The sequence below is a fragment of the Camelina sativa genome, chromosome 1, assembly GCF_030686135.1.
Source record: "Camelina sativa cultivar CO46 ecotype springtype chromosome 1, ASM3068613v1".
In the NCBI taxonomy this organism is placed as follows: Eukaryota; Viridiplantae; Streptophyta; class Magnoliopsida; order Brassicales; family Brassicaceae; genus Camelina; species Camelina sativa.
In genome coordinates this window covers 5,880,639-5,896,055 of record NC_141880.1, presented here as the reverse complement: position 1 = coordinate 5,896,055, position 15,417 = coordinate 5,880,639, and the positions used below count along the sequence as shown (strand labels likewise).

At 36.8% G+C, this 15,417-nt stretch overlaps 2 protein-coding genes across 2 annotated transcripts; one reads left to right on the top strand and one right to left on the bottom strand.

Moving 5' to 3' along the window:
• Window positions 1–22: 22 nt before the first annotated feature.
• Window positions 23–7,750, bottom strand: LOC104779124 (1-phosphatidylinositol-3-phosphate 5-kinase FAB1B). Its single transcript, XM_087502597.1, has 12 exons — window positions 7,609–7,750; window positions 6,297–7,214; window positions 5,315–6,031; window positions 5,016–5,169; window positions 4,562–4,906; window positions 3,598–4,455; window positions 3,161–3,492; window positions 2,935–3,058; window positions 2,720–2,848; window positions 1,091–2,575; window positions 748–1,014; window positions 23–663 (listed from the first exon to the last, which is right to left on the bottom strand). Exons 2-12 carry the CDS (start codon window positions 6,902–6,904, stop codon window positions 337–339), a joined length of 5,346 nt encoding a protein of 1,781 aa, XP_087358723.1. The 5' UTR covers window positions 6,905–7,214; window positions 7,609–7,750; the 3' UTR covers window positions 23–336.
• Window positions 7,751–12,137: 4,387 nt separating this feature from the next.
• LOC104779120 (protein LURP-one-related 11-like) lies at window positions 12,138–13,118 on the top strand. Its single transcript, XM_010503512.2, has 2 exons — window positions 12,138–12,521; window positions 12,637–13,118. Exons 1-2 carry the CDS (start codon window positions 12,204–12,206, stop codon window positions 13,012–13,014), a joined length of 696 nt encoding a protein of 231 aa, XP_010501814.2. The 5' UTR covers window positions 12,138–12,203; the 3' UTR covers window positions 13,015–13,118.
• Window positions 13,119–15,417: the final 2,299 nt, after the last annotated feature.

Genomic DNA, 15,417 nt, shown 5'->3' with positions numbered 1-15,417 from the left:
AAGGGTACGAATATGAAGCATATAACAAATGAATCTTTCATAAAATCGTAACACATTAAAGCAAAGCTATACACAAGAGAAACGTCTCTCTTTCTTTTTTTCTTTTCTTTTGTACAGAGAGGATAAAAATGAAATAATCTCACATCTTTCTGAGGACTGTTTAAGACAATCTCCTAAGTCTCTACAGTAACGACCCAAAATCTAAAAAAAGACTGCAAACAAAATCGATATCTGACAGCAACCCAATCTTCCAATAAATGAATAATTATGTGTTCCCAAATGCCAAAATCTATACAAGACCCAAAAACACACTTTACAATATGATGATTCCTGATATCACTCTGCTTGTGTACCGGCTTGAGAGGTTTCTTCAGGATGATCAGATCTGGAGTCATTAGCAACGACAGTAGGCGGAGACCATTGATCAGGGACCATGAGGAAGTAAGTTGTCATTGCCTTTCTGAATCTTCTCTTGTATTGCTTTGGAGAAATTACGGTTGGTGCTTCATTCTTTGGTCCTCCTAAGATTCCTGTAAATTTCACCCAAGACTCTAGATGCTTGTCCCATGTGTACTGCCTCAAGAAGTCGATAATCCCGAGAACTAGCTCGTTCTTTTCTTCATCCACGCCTACTAGTAACGAATAATCCATCACATCACCCAACTGCAAACACGTAAAATATATCTATTGACAAACCTTATCAAAGAGTAGTGAATATTATATGGTGTGCAGAAGCGTAAAACTCACTGCAAGAAAAGCAGTATCGTTCCAGACTGCTCTTTCCAACAATCGTTTTGCTTTGTTACCGACGAAAATGGGACAAGTTGGCATTGCTTCAATTAAGTTTTGATCTAGTAAGACTTTGTTGCTCCCACTAGAGTCAGGATTGTAGCGAGCCCGGGAAGATCCTTTGAGGTCATAAAGACGTTTCACAGTTCTTCCAAACAGAAGATTCTCCATAATCAGAACATCCATCTTTGTTTCTTTCCCGCTCTTAAGTTGCTTTGTTGCGACCTAATTAACACAATACATATTTTCATCAATAATGAATCAAACTGACCGGGAAATCTCCCGACTTAGCTATTCATACCTGATAGATTCCCAAAATTTTTGCCAGGCAGGTTGGGCTTTTCGTGCTGATAGACTCAGATAAGTATTTAAAGTAAGCAGGTGCAAATTTGATGAATGATTCCAATTCTGTCTTAGTGACTTGCTTGATGATAAATCGATCATCCAGGGTTTTAGCGAAGAAAACATTACTCTTGCCACCTTGAGCTCCCCATTTTTTACACCGGCTAAGAGACCTTATAAACTCAAGTTCTGAAGGGAGACATATACCCCGCAGCGCTTCAAACCGTTTTGCATAGTAACAAGTAACTGTGTACTTCACTTTTCCAAGAGTACCATCCTCTCCATATGAGACTCGAGCATGTAAAGCTTTTGTATACAATAGTGGGTCCAGAAGCAGTGAGCTACTGCGAGACGAGGACATTGAAAGTATGCTCTCATCAACTGAACCATTGCTTCTGCTAGGGTCAAAAATAGTGTCATCAACTGGGCGAGGGATATTCAGTTCGGAAGGATATGAAACTAGAGATTCCCCTTCAACAGAAGTTTGGCGTTGGTATTCGGGTGACATCAAAGCGTATGCAATCATACTCGTAGGTTCATCATCATAAACCGGAACCACAATATCATTCAAGCCTACGGGCAGAAGTAGCCTTGGTCCACCTTGAAGCTCTGCCTCTCTAAAAGATGATATATAGATAGGGCTGTGCTCGCCAAATGTATCAAGCTTCTGAGAGCTAAGCAAGAAATTCTTGTTAATGGAACGGTAGAAATTGAGGAATGGCACACTTAACCAGCTTACAGAGTCTTCTGAATTCTCATAGTTCTTACTCAGCATTGCAGGGGAAACTGGATAAGCCACCTTGAATTCATTTTGCTGTTCGGGGAGATCTATAGGCTTTAGCCCCTCTGAGATTGGAGGGAAAGTTGTGTAATTTGACATGGAGGAAGGAGGAAGCAAGACCTTATTGTTGACTGGAATCTCCACAGATGTTTGACGTTCGCCTATCCATGCTGCATCGAGAGTGGCTGATAGATTTTTCATAACTATCTGGCCATCAGACTGTGTTCTGCGAACATCAAGTTTATTTTCCAGAGGATAAGATGTATCTGGTAAGGTCTTGCTTGGAGACACTTCTCCCCCGTCATCCTTTTCCTGATTCAGATCTGGATTTGTATCCGCTTCCTTCTGAACACTATGTAAGAAGCCAGTGTCACCAGTAGAATCACCATCAGGATTCAGATTAACCTCTGAGCCAGTAAGAAGGGAATTGTTCTCAGCATTCATCTCGGGGAGCGTCTGGCTCTTAGCCAAGGGAGGTTTCTCAATGTCTCTCTTTGTGTCATCACTATTCTCAAGCTTATGTAAAGTTGATGCATTAATCAAGCGGTGATCCCACATGTATGACTGAAAAAGAAGTTGTCTGCGAATCCGGTATAGCTCAAGAATGTCCACGAGGGGTTGGCCTTCCTTCCCCTCCCTGTGCAACATCTTTTGCATATTTTCCTGAAAGAAATGTAAGAATAGTTACAAAACGGGCCTTGTCTTATTTTGGCTATTTTCACCCATTTGCTAAAAAGACATAAAACCAATTTGTTTTGCATCTCTTGAGTTCTAGATACTCTTTAATATAAAAACATAATTTATCACCTCAAATTCTGCTTTCTCTCTTTGCAGCACTTCTTCGAGTTCACCAATTCGGCGCCTGAAACCTTTCTCTGCAATTTGACTAATAGCGTTTAAAACTTCAGAAAACAGAAGCTCTGCTCTCTCTATCACCTGTTTAATAAAAACGATAGAGGAGTCAGTCAAGTCAAAAGTATATGATTTCAAATCTGCATCTAAGAAGATCACAGGTACTTTACCTCGTCTGTCTCTCTCTGTATCCAGTCCTGATTCTCATAGTTGAAACTAAGAATTGATGGTGGAAGGTAGACCGAATGAACATCTATAGTAGCGTACCGGAAGCAAGCAACCATGTTCCCAAAACTGCACGGGCACAACTTGTTAGGAAAAAATACAGACTTTTAAATAAGACAATTTTTAACAATCTAATCATCTGGCCTGAGGAGGACGCAAGAAAATAAGTACCCATAGAAGCGAAGACAATCTCTATGCAAAGAATGGCCACAACAAGCTACTCTACTAGCAGCTGCGTGATTTGAGAAACTGAGTTCCAGAAACTTCCCAAACGATAATCCCCATGCAGCATCAGACATAACCACTCGTAGAGTCGCTGGAGGGAAGCCGTTAGGTCGCGGACATCTCAGGCATCTATGCCACATCCAGATTTTCCCCTCCTTTTCACCAGGTAAGAGATAATCTTGGAGCTTCTTGACAGATATTGTAAGGCTACCTTGTCGATGAGTGTAACAGTGAACGTGAGCTTCTGATGGCATCTCACATGACCGGCACCTGTAACTCTGAAAAAGTTTTGAGCATGCATTTAGGTAACCAAATTATTATGTAACCAAATGTTAAACTATATATATATATATATATATATATAAAAAAAAAAAAAAACTCACCTGATCAAACAAATGATCCCTCAAGAACCGTCCCAAGGGTTTATCAAAACTACCATAGTATTTTATTCGAAAGAGGTGAGACCTCTCACACACAGTTCCTTTCCACACTGATCGGGACGATAGAGAAACCAAAATGCTCTGGTGGTCAGAGGGTGACGGGGGAAATTCTTCTTTTTGAGATTGTGTTTCCTTTGGTTTCTCAGTGTTTTGTTGTTGGACCGTTGTAAGCTCTGAACTATTGTCTTGGTTTTCGACCATAATGCTCGTACCAGTTTGAGAGATCTTTCGCACAAAGCCTTGCTCAGATGAATGTAAGGAATTATCCATTGTTTCATCTGCCACAACAATTGGGTTGCCTTTGTCAGCTGGTGTGTCCACCGGTAAAGATCTTCCAGACAAATCTGATTTTATGCTCTCTGTCACACGTTCAGGCAAATTCAGTGAAACATTAGGGCGTGAAAAGACGAAACTCGGGTTTGTTTCTCTAGTCTGCCAGCCTGAACCATTGGGTATCATAGGATCTATATCCTTCTGGATGGATAGATTGGCGGTGGTCGAAAGCAACTCTGATACTGGGACACTGTTTGCTCGTTGTGGTTCAGCACAAGATAGCATTGTCGGAGATTTTTCATATGTTGAGACCGTGAAACCTGGCACAGTAGATATTGAACGTTCAATGCTCATAGATTTATCTGGAAGTGCAACCGTAATCGGGGAATTCAACGGAAGTTCTGGTGAGGCTCCCTCATCAGCAAGAAATGATGTCTCGAGTGCCAAATGATAAGCTGCAAAAACTCCATACTGGACCACGTGCTTCACTTTTTTCAACTCATCTTCATTTGCACCCATAAGTAATATCTGATGAAGAAAGGACATAAAACAAAAGTAAGAAGTAATATCATGAGGTAATCAGATTAAAAAAAAAAATTCTGTATATTAAATTCTAATAGTTGGGAGTGCTTACTGTAAAGCCTAATGGCTTTGGACAATTCTCAAAATACATCAATGTCTTCACCACTTTCTTTCCAACTTGACCAGTTGAACCATGTTCTTCAAGAAACCTATCAACCCGAAAATTCTCACAGTTACCCAGCTTTTGAGAGGAGAGGTGGTCTACTGAAGGTATTATTTGAGCACCAGTGCATCGAGCAATGCGTTCTAAAAGTGGCCTTTTGATATTTAGAACAAGAGATATGTCTTTGGCTAGAAGATACTCTTGCGCAAATCTAGAAACTGATTTTTCGACTAGTAAAATATTTGGACGTTCCGCGTGAATCTTTGCAACAGCCATCTTTAGATGATCCTTTTCCTGAAAACCAAAATATGTGTCAGTAGAAGTCTAGGCATAGATAAGAGAATCCATTTTCCAACCACCAACGAGAAGAAAAGGAAACATGTAAGTGGCAGGCAATTTTCACCTGTTGCAACAAAGTATCAAAACTTGATAACTGATTTGAGACCCTTTGATACTCAAGTCCACCGCCTAGAATCAATATTCGAGCTTTCTCAATCTTTGCACTCATTCTCCTATGGGCCACATTTTTCTTGCAAACAACTCCTTTGACCACCTTGCTGTAAAGTAATACACGAGATGGATTACCAAAGAATGAAACTTCAGAAATATCCAGATGACATGATGAAAATACACAGTGCGCGAAATGAAACACTACGGACTCGACAGCAGTATTTTGAGATTAAATGTTTTTGCTTCTATTACCTATCATGTGGGAATCCAGAAGCTAAGCACTTTACTTTGACATAGCCACCAGGATCCATTCCTCCACTTTTGCTCATATCGGGCTTCAATAAGTTAGCAGCCTCCCAAGAGAGAGAGGTGATAATCTCTAACCAGCTCTCTCTGCCCTCTTCATCGCTCACAGGGATGCTCTCAACTTGCAACAGTTGTGCAAGCAAAGCCCTAAAGTGCCCATCAACCACATTCTTCATAGCCTTCTTGTGCTCTTCAGTTGTTCGATCCTCGCCACGGTAATCTCCACTTCCAAAGCTAGTGGAAGGTCGTAAGTATCCCCACTCACCTGAGGCATCTCCCTCATTATCTTCCTCATCAAACAAAGCACTTTCTCTCTCATCTTCTTCATTTTCTGGATCAGGTGGAACCCACAAAAGTCCATTGTTCTCGAAATCTACCGGTTCTGCCACTTGATCATCTGAAATATCTGCTGGAGAAGGAGCTTCACATTCTTCACGACCATCATGCTCATCTTTCTTGTGTAGTTGTTCTGGTCCTTCCCGAATCAGTGATTCAAGACACTGATCAATGAGTGGAGAGCTGCTTAAGCTTTTCTGGTCAGCGGAGAGATGCTTACAGGGACCATCATCAATGCTCATCTCATCATACTCCAAAGGACCATAATATTCATTAGCTCGAGGAGAATGACACGTCTCAGTATACTCGTCATACTCATCATCACTCCTGATGCAGACAAGAAAACAATAATTAAGTTACCCAAACACGACTGTGAATCTAAAGTACCCTGATTTCCTAGTTTTGACACAGAAAATAAGTTGTTTTAACATACTTCACAAGCCGAAGAAATATTTAGATCGACCTCTACCCTGGAATTGCATAAAAAGCGTGGTCAAAGGCCACAGGACATACCCTAGAGCTCGTTTGAAGAGTTTAGTAAGCTTGACTCTTACTTATGAGAGACCAAAGAGAAGTCAGAGAAAAGGAGTACCTATTAAGAGCAAAGCGAGAAGGATCTTCCACATCAGTGGCAATGCAGCTGCTCCTCCTTGAAGTTTCTTTGCCTTGCCTGGTTGTGGTCGTCTCCATCGAAGATACCCCGTGCAAGTTGACATCAGAACTATGTTGAGCCCTTTGATAAGGACCAACTAGTCCTGGCATGGAGCCAAGAGCAAAGCTACTACTATTGGCAGTTGTACTAGTCTTTGAGCTAAGAAGACTTGTCTCTGAAGGTGAAGTGCTAAGTTCAGTGATATGTGAAACATGCGGTCCACCATCACCGTGCTCCCATTGCCTGAAACAATAGTTGCAAACACGGATCCTCTCCCACTCCTCACGGTGAGTTCTCAAGTCGGTGGTGGGAGCAAAAGGTATAGAGTTAGAAGTACACTTGCCACAGAAAACTCTGCCACAGAGACGACAATGGTGCCTACGGTTGATGAGGGTAAACTGAGAATCACACTCGTAACATACACGACAGCTCTGATCAGGCATCCAAAAATCCCTGGACACGGTAGCTGGCTCGGATCGCCAGGGGAGCCAGGATTTGACCAGACTCACAATCTCAGAGAATGTCCTATTACTATCTCTTGTACCCATCTAAAATCTTCCAAACCTTCCCAACCATCATGCTAGGACGGTCATGGAAAGTCTAGAATCCAAATAATAAAAAAGCTCAACAACACCTACTAAACAAATGGAATACCCTTAAAAAATCCAACAACTGCTACTGTAAATCTCCAGCAAATAAATATATATATATATATATATATAATCTCAATCAGATTGGCTCGTATCGATTCATCCTTCTTCGAGAAAACTCAAGCACATACCGATGGTCTATCATTATTCTCCAAAAAGGCTGATTATAGCAAATCAAGAGACCCCCTTGAGCTTCACCTCTCTCTCACTGAACATCAAAACAACACATATACAAAAGTTAAAATGCTAAAAATTGGTTTCAACATGAAAACATGTTTCATGACGATCTAATAATTCGCAGATTAACACAAACACCAATCATAAAAAAAAAAAAAAAAAAAAAAAATACAATTCTAGGGGGACGATCGAAGAAACATTCGTTCTGTTTTTCTAAAACATTTTTTCCCCAGGGATATATGCAACGGCGACTTAAAACCAAGCATAACCTAATAATTACCAGAAATTCAAAAAAAAAATAATCCTTGAAAATCTCACGATCATGATGAATCACAAAAAGAGAAGGCGAATCGTTTTCTTAAAAAAAAAAAAAAAAAAATGTTTACCCTAAAAACTCATCTGAATTGGAACGAATCGAATTTTACCTTTGAGCAGAGAAACCTAATTCAAGTCACACAAGAAGATCGTCGTCGTCTTCAATACTCGAATTTTGAGGGATTGTTCCCCCCTTTGATTTTTTTTTTGAAAATTAAAATTAAAAATTAAAAAAAAAAAAAGAAAACAAATGAGAAAATTTGGAGGTATTGACTGATATGATATATTCATGTTTTTCTGTGGCAGAGAAAGCGACATCGTCGCGTCAATAATCTCAGTCGCACTGATCATAGCCTACACCTTCACGTACCCAATCAATAACTCCGTATTTAATTTCCTTTTTTTTTTTGTTAACTGCGTAATTTATGTGTGTGTGTTTTTATTGGCCCACGGAATGAAGAATATGGACCCCAAAAAAATACATACATTCCATAATTAGGATTTATATAAATTATTATTAATTCGCGTTATTAGTTATTACTGACAACTACTACTACACATCAAAAAAAAAATTATATAAAAGAAATCTAGAAAATTTTTTTTTTTTTTTGTCAACAAAAGAATCGGCTCAAATGAGCCAATTTGAAGGTAAATTGTTCACAAACAATACATGATGCGGAGAGTAATGCGTTTGACGTGCCAAAGAATCCGTATTAACATTTGTAGTACGAGGAATATGAGATAAAGAGAAAGAAGAAAACTCCTCTCGGTCAGTCTTGATTCCATCCAAATATATTGCAAAGGCCGGCCAGTCGTGAGGGGAAAACACCATCTTCACGAAATCCAAATTGTCTAAGAAAAAAGCCACATCTCAGAAATCATGGTCAATCATGCACCGCATCGCCCATATGAAAGCTTCCACTTCTGCGTGCAAAGGAGACAAATTGCGCCGGTAATTGGTAGCTCCAACAAATGATGCCGATCCTTGTAAAGAAGTACAATACCATCCTGCACCTGCAAAAGCATCAGTCGCTTTCCAAGAATCATCAACAAAACACCAATAACCAGAATAAACCAAAGGAAGGGGAAGGTTTCGCCCTCGCGTCCGAAAAGTAAGAACCACAAGGGAGGAAGGAATCGCCTCCACCGCGTCTTCCACCTGGGCTTGCAGTCAAGATGACGCTTCCCCTCGTGTCATTCGCACAATGTCATCTGGTCGGTCCATCTACAGGATTTATTCCTGAAAATAGTTTTTTTAAAACTTTTATACCTTTATTTTCAAATATATAATTATATTTGTTTTAAACATTTGTTGCAATTTAGTTAATGAGTGATGTTTTTTCCACCCAAGAAAACAAAAAAAAAGTCAATTAATCATGCAAATATCCCCATTGAGATGTATATGTTTTTTAATTTTGTTTTTCTCTAATGATTTTTTTGTATATTAAATATTTGGACGGGAGAAAATAATTATAAGAAGACGGACACAAGGCGTTTCCTTTCTTTGATTTAATTCTCGTGAGTTATTTACTTGTTTCAGGAAGCCAATCAAATACACCTATGTGTCTTTCTTTCTTCACAAGATTTTGTTTTTGTAAAAAAGAGCGTTATCAAGTATCAACAAAGAATAGTACTCCTTCACTCCTAAAATAAATTATTTTCGATTAAATAGTTAGAAGATAACCAAAACATCGACTAGTCATTCCCGTTTCGTAAGCAATTTCTTATTCAACACAACCTGGCATACTTATTTTACAACTATATTACCCCTTTCAAGGTCACAACCCAAAAAATATGGTGGAGATAATATAGTATGGTATTTATCGTTTAATTATCAGAAACACGCATTTTAGTCAATTAACCATTTCGGAAGGCAACAAACATAGGAACAAGATGCAGTCATTGACAGCTAGAAAGGTAGACTAGTTTCATCATTTGGTTTGGATACGAAGTTTCCTTATCTAATTATAGATACACAAACAAATTTTTCTTTCTTTGGGATATTGCAACATGAGCCTATTCCGTTCCGACATGGGTCCAATATATACTACGTTGATGTTTTACTTTTATTTTTTGTTTCATCTATGTACACATGATGAATATAATTTCGGTGGATCGGATGTATATTACGTTGAATATATTTTGGAAGTAATTGGTACCATAACTGCCCTTTAATTTTCTTGCCATATTTTGAGTCATGGTTTTGGGCCATCTAGAGAAGCAAGAAGTTTGGTGGACTCATTGGGTCTACATGCCCAATTCGTTTTGTTTGTATCTGTTTAATTTAAAAACAGGTTTATTTGTGTGACTTGCGACAACAACAAAGAAAAAGACAAGTGCATAATCCGTTTTGGAGTTGGCTAAGTGGCACAAAGCAAGATATTGTGAAAAACTTAGGCGCTGTTTAATTGCAATTTGTACTTTTTATCAGTTATAAAAATTATAATTGAAACCTTATATTTATTTATATATTACGTATGTAGACAAAGCACTAATAATACACCCTCCCAATTTAAATCTATGAGTTTATCTTTATACAATCTTTTTTGGGGGTCAATCGCAAGCATGCTAATCTTATATGTCTCATTCCACTTTCTTAAAATGTCCCCAAAAAGAGTTTTTTTTTTAATAATTCCGTAAATTAGGATCACTCACACGTAGTAGAAGGTAGAATGGGATGTATCACTAATTGTCCCTTTGCACACCAATAGAGATGTACGTGCTCGCAAAATAATATTAGGCTACCTAATACTTCAAATAAAGTACTTCATACACTAGATCATAATTCGGTTTAATTTATCTAACGATAATTTAAAAACTCGTCTCTTGTTTGTCAGTAACCGATACATGGACCTGGTGCTTATCCTAACAGAAAAAGGGCACAAAAAGTACCCCCAAAAAAGGTTAGATATATTGGACCGTTTGTGTCATCTAAATTGGATTTGTAATAGATGATGTACACTTAGGAACAAACCCACCATTTATAAACTGTTTAAAATACATACGTCAAAAAGTGTCATTTAAGCATTGAAAGCTCTTCGACTAAGGCAATCTACATGTCTTTTGACGAGTGTTACCATGCCATGATGAGACGGGGACTAGATAAACATTTCAAAAACAAAAAAGTTCGGTTTTGAACTTTAAATCTGAATGAATCGAGATATATAGGTTTAATACAGTTAATGGTAACAAATAAACGATACTTACTGTTCTGTTAATCTGTTAGATAAATGCACAAAATTCAAATCCGGATTCGTAATTTGTTTATCTATGTAGAAGAAAAGTGTTTTTCTTTATATTTTAAACATGTTTTTTTTTCGGTGATCTCATCAAATAATATAACTCAACTTGCTGTTTTAGTATCAATTCGGGATCCGTCAGCTACGAGAAAAGTTCAATATGACAAAAGTTTGCTATTATTCAATTAAAGTGTGTAAATTAATGGGACAAAATAAAAACCTAACTTTTACTTCATATGATTAAAGAAAGAAACTCGAATATGTAATTAAGACAGAGACAAAAAGGGTAATGATGTCTGACACTTATCCGCCTAATTAGACCTAAAACCTGTGACACGATCATCGTCGACTTCAACTTCATTTACAAAGAGTGACGAGTGACGACCAAATATCATTTTATGTAATTGATATTACATAATTAATTACAATGCTATATATAACCGTACGTACCTCTTTTTATCCTAGTGTAAAATGATACACTTCGATCTTTTCAATAACTTAATCACGATCGACGCACGATATGATATGTATCAGTATACTATACTGTATACGTATATCAATTTTAATTGCGTCTAACAATTATTCAGGTGGTGTGATATATTAACTATTTAGCATTGACTCAATTGTTTATGCAGTTGCTGATATTGTGTAATTACAACAAGAAAAGTGACTATATTTCTATTGAACGAAATCTGAGTGAATATTTTTGCCATTAAAAGTTGTTAATGACAGTGTTTATTTCCTCCGATCCGTTTCATAACAAGTTTAGAATTTCACAAAAAAACAAAAAGTATATCGTATAGTACTTTCAAAGCAATTTATATTATTATTTAATTTATTAGTCAGAGAGACTACATATTATATATATTGTAATAATAATGCTATATTATAAACTCTAAATGATTTTTGCCTGGTATTTCTATAATTAGCAACGTTGTGAGTGTGACATGCGCACAAGAGGATATACAACTCAAATTTGATTGAGCAACTTCTCAAGCTACCTAGAGCCTATCTTGCTTTCTAAAATAAAAATTATAAATGTTGTATATATTTTTTTTTGTTCTCCAAAGATTGTCTTTAATTATGATTTCACATTAAACATGTGGAAGAAGACCTTGATCAGATCGATATATTAGTAGTTCACATATTAATAATGTACACAAATAAATCTATAAAATAACTCGACATCACAGGCATAAAAATTAAAAATCATTAAAATTCGAAGATTCAAACATATATAACGAGTCCTTTCTCCTAAACCACGTGGAATTAAAAATGTGATAAGAACTTAATTAATTGCTTTGAAGGTTAAGTTGACTTAAAATAATCAGAAACGAACAAAGTAAGTAACTTCCACATATCGGTTGTGCATATAAACCCCTCTTTTAATCCATTTGTGTCGACCAAATCGAATCAACAAAAAAAAAAAAAAAAAAAAATTATAATCATTGTCTTGATATTGATATATGCAATACCGACGACCTTTTGAGACAAAATCTTGGCAGAATCGAATCTGTCCAGCGGAGACTATGGTGAAGATTCATCCCGATGATGTGACGACAACCTCCGGCGCTGGAGACGAAACAATTTCGCCGTACTTGACGACGGAGCCAGAGAGTTTCACGATCTGGATGAAGTCGTTGGTGTTCAACACAAATGGCTGCACCGTCTTCAATTCCAAAGGAAGGATTATTTATCGTGTCGATAATTATAATTCTAAGAGCTGCCGTGAAGTTTATCTCATGGATTTGTCCGGTCATGTCTTGTTTACCTTACGTGGACAGGTATACACACGTCCCTCTCTTTTTTCATGCAATGATATAAAATATAGAGATAAATAAAATCTTTATTCACTTCTCGAAACTAATTAAGTTTTTGTTTTTGTGTGTGTGTGTGTAGAAATTTGGATTATTCAAGACTTGGGAAGGATATAGATCATCATCTGGAAGAGCCGAATCAACAACAAAATTAGAATATTTTCGCGTGAAAAATAAAGTTTTTCAGATTCCGAATAAAGATTCGTCGTCTTCGTATAGAGTCGTCGCGGGATCGTGTAGAAACGACGAACAATATTGTTATAAGATGGTAAATCACGGAGGAAGTTTAGTGATTGAGGAAAATTGTGGGAAATTATTGGCAGAAGTGAAGAGAAAACAATCGAGGAATGGTTTGAAGTTAGGAGAAGATGTTTTGACGATGACCGTGGAGTCACAAGTTGATCACTCTTTCATCGTTGGACTTGTTTTAGCTCATAGCCTTATCAATTGTATACTGTAAAAGGTGAATACTTTACTTAACCATTGGTAAAATAGCATAAAATTGATGAGATTTTTGGGTTGTAACTAGCTTATAAATTTTTAGCTTCCACTAGTTTTTTTGGAGTTGTTACTTATAAAAAAGTACACAACATATGTTACGATTAAATAAATACTAAAAAAAAAACAAAAACAGTACGACTGATGTTACTTGTAAGGTAAAGTTTTAATAAAGTGAGTGTAAGCTCTCTTTTCTTCGCTTAAAAAAAAAAAAAAAAAAAACAGGGTCTTATATGATAAATTAATAATTTTGAGATGAATTCTATAATTTTATATGGTAGCGGTCTGTAATAAGTGAATAAATTAAAATGTTTCAGGACCCAACTAACAATTATCCATTATTATTTTAAACCGTAATTAAAATATGATATGTACCAGCAAAATCGTAATTATTGTACACAATTTTATGGGTGAGATTCGATTCGAGACCTAAGAGAAGATCTGAATCGTTTAGCTCCGGGAGACGTTAAAATGACATCGCACCATCCCATTCTTCAGTTCTTCTCATTAGAGATGTTAAACGATCGCGCTCGCATTCATCTAGTTTGTTAGAACCACACGGTTTCCGTAATTATGTCTAAAACTCACCCTAATAAGTCTAACTAATTACTAGATCATCCCGTAGATTGGCAATGAAAACGGACGATAGAGGATAACATGGCAAGGAACATCGTAAAGGTCGCAAAAAACAACTTAGGTGCACCAAGTCAACATTGACATTGTTTTAGCGACGTTAGCTAGGAGGAAGAAAAACTGACAAAGAACTGGAATACGAAGACGTTCATACTAGAAAACTGACCAAAAAAAACTCACCCTTCATATGATCCACTCTCGAATAATCGAGAACTGGAATACGAAGACGTTCGAGAATCGAATCGATTCCTAAAAGAAGAAGATCTGCATCGTTCACCTTTGGGAGACTCTAACGCCGCACCATCTTTGCTTACGCTAGACTAATATATATCATTCATTTGAATTTTGTCCTTGGGGGAGTTTTGTAGGTGTGGGTTTCATTTTTGCTATGGATGTGGATCTGCGTGGGTTATTCGATGCGTTATTCGTACCTGAAGGCCTATTCGATGCGTTATTCCGTCAAATTTATTAAGAAAAATAAAAAAATTTGTTTTCAGTTTTTTTTTTTTTTTACTAAGGTTGTGTGGTGTATTGTTTAGCACTCTAGCGTAACGACTTTTATTGGCATAAAGAAACTGTTATGCCCATTACATGAATATGCAAATGTAAGTCCATTTTAAAAAAGAAATTATTCAAAAACAAAAGGATTAATTTGTCCCATGAAATTATTGTATCGCATTTTCATATATGAAAAGGTTTTAAAAGGTCGAAGGTTGATTCTACTTTGATTAAATCCTGTAGCACTGAAATGTGTATTGTTGTGAGTGGAATTAATCGGGTTACGCGGGTTAATACATATCCATCTACTTAGATGAAATCATGTCGCCAAAAATTATAACTATTGTAGAATCTACTACCAAAACACCAAAAAATGTGTAATTTCTATATAAGCGTAAAAGAAGAGTAATTAGAGAAAAAAGTCCATACTATATCTATGGTCCATTTTACTAGACTTCCGCCATAGACCATAGTCAAATAAATAATTGTTTTACTTTAGACGAAGAATAGTCTCTATATTTATTTACCCCACCAAAAAAAAGAAGGAAAAAAGTCTCATTTACCTGAATAATTCTGTAAAATGTAATGATCTTAATGATTATAATTCACCTAAAAGTCTCATGTCCGTATTACCCCGCCAATACAGTTGAATGGGTATACTTTTTTCTTTCGGTATAATTTTTTCTTTCGTTTTTATTACAGACTTTAAAATATTTTGGGATGGTTATCTTATCTAAAAAATAAAGAAGTTGATCAGCAGGTCAATTAAAACATAATGTGCACTTAACCACGATCTAGTGGTGTCGTCGTAACATTTCAGGATCGAATCCACAGAGACCAAACAATACACTATGAAATTGTGAAGATTAAATATAGGTAAGACAAAAGAGGAAATTTGTGAATATTGTAACAAATCGAAAAAGGAAAATAAATTAGTTGCTTTTAATTCAGAAAGGAAATATTGGGTGCAGGGAATCTATGGGGAATATTATCTCGGACTAGGATGATTAGATGGGATGCGTTAAGCACCGTTCTAGAACTCAAATCACGGTTGTAAAGCTAACCTACTTTCGCAGCGTTAACTATCTATGCAACATATTCACTAAACCCTAAACCATCGTTTGGATCTAGCAAACCAAGCAAACAATAAAAGTTTAGGTTTGATCTGTTCACAAGGTGCCTCAACTTCAACTTCTGTTGGTTAAGGTCCACCTTGCTCACCTATGTTCTTTTC

Excerpts from the sequence above, each read along its gene's own strand:
- LOC104779124 (XM_087502597.1), bottom strand. The coding sequence starts at position 6,904 with ATGGGTACAAGAGATAGTAATAGGACATTCTCTGAGATTGTGAGTCTG. Across the intron at positions 4,907-5,015 it reads TTGATACTTTGTTGCAACAG|GAAAAGGATCATCTAAAGAT; the intron begins GTGAAAATTGCC and ends TTTGGTTTTCAG. Across the intron at positions 3,493-3,597 it reads GGGATCATTTGTTTGATCAG|AGTTACAGGTGCCGGTCATG; the intron begins GTGAGTTTTTTT and ends AAACTTTTTCAG.
- LOC104779120 (XM_010503512.2), top strand. The coding sequence starts at position 12,204 with ATGCAATACCGACGACCTTTTGAGACAAAATCTTGGCAGAATCGAATC. Across the intron at positions 12,522-12,636 it reads TGTTTACCTTACGTGGACAG|AAATTTGGATTATTCAAGAC; the intron begins GTATACACACGT and ends GTGTGTGTGTAG.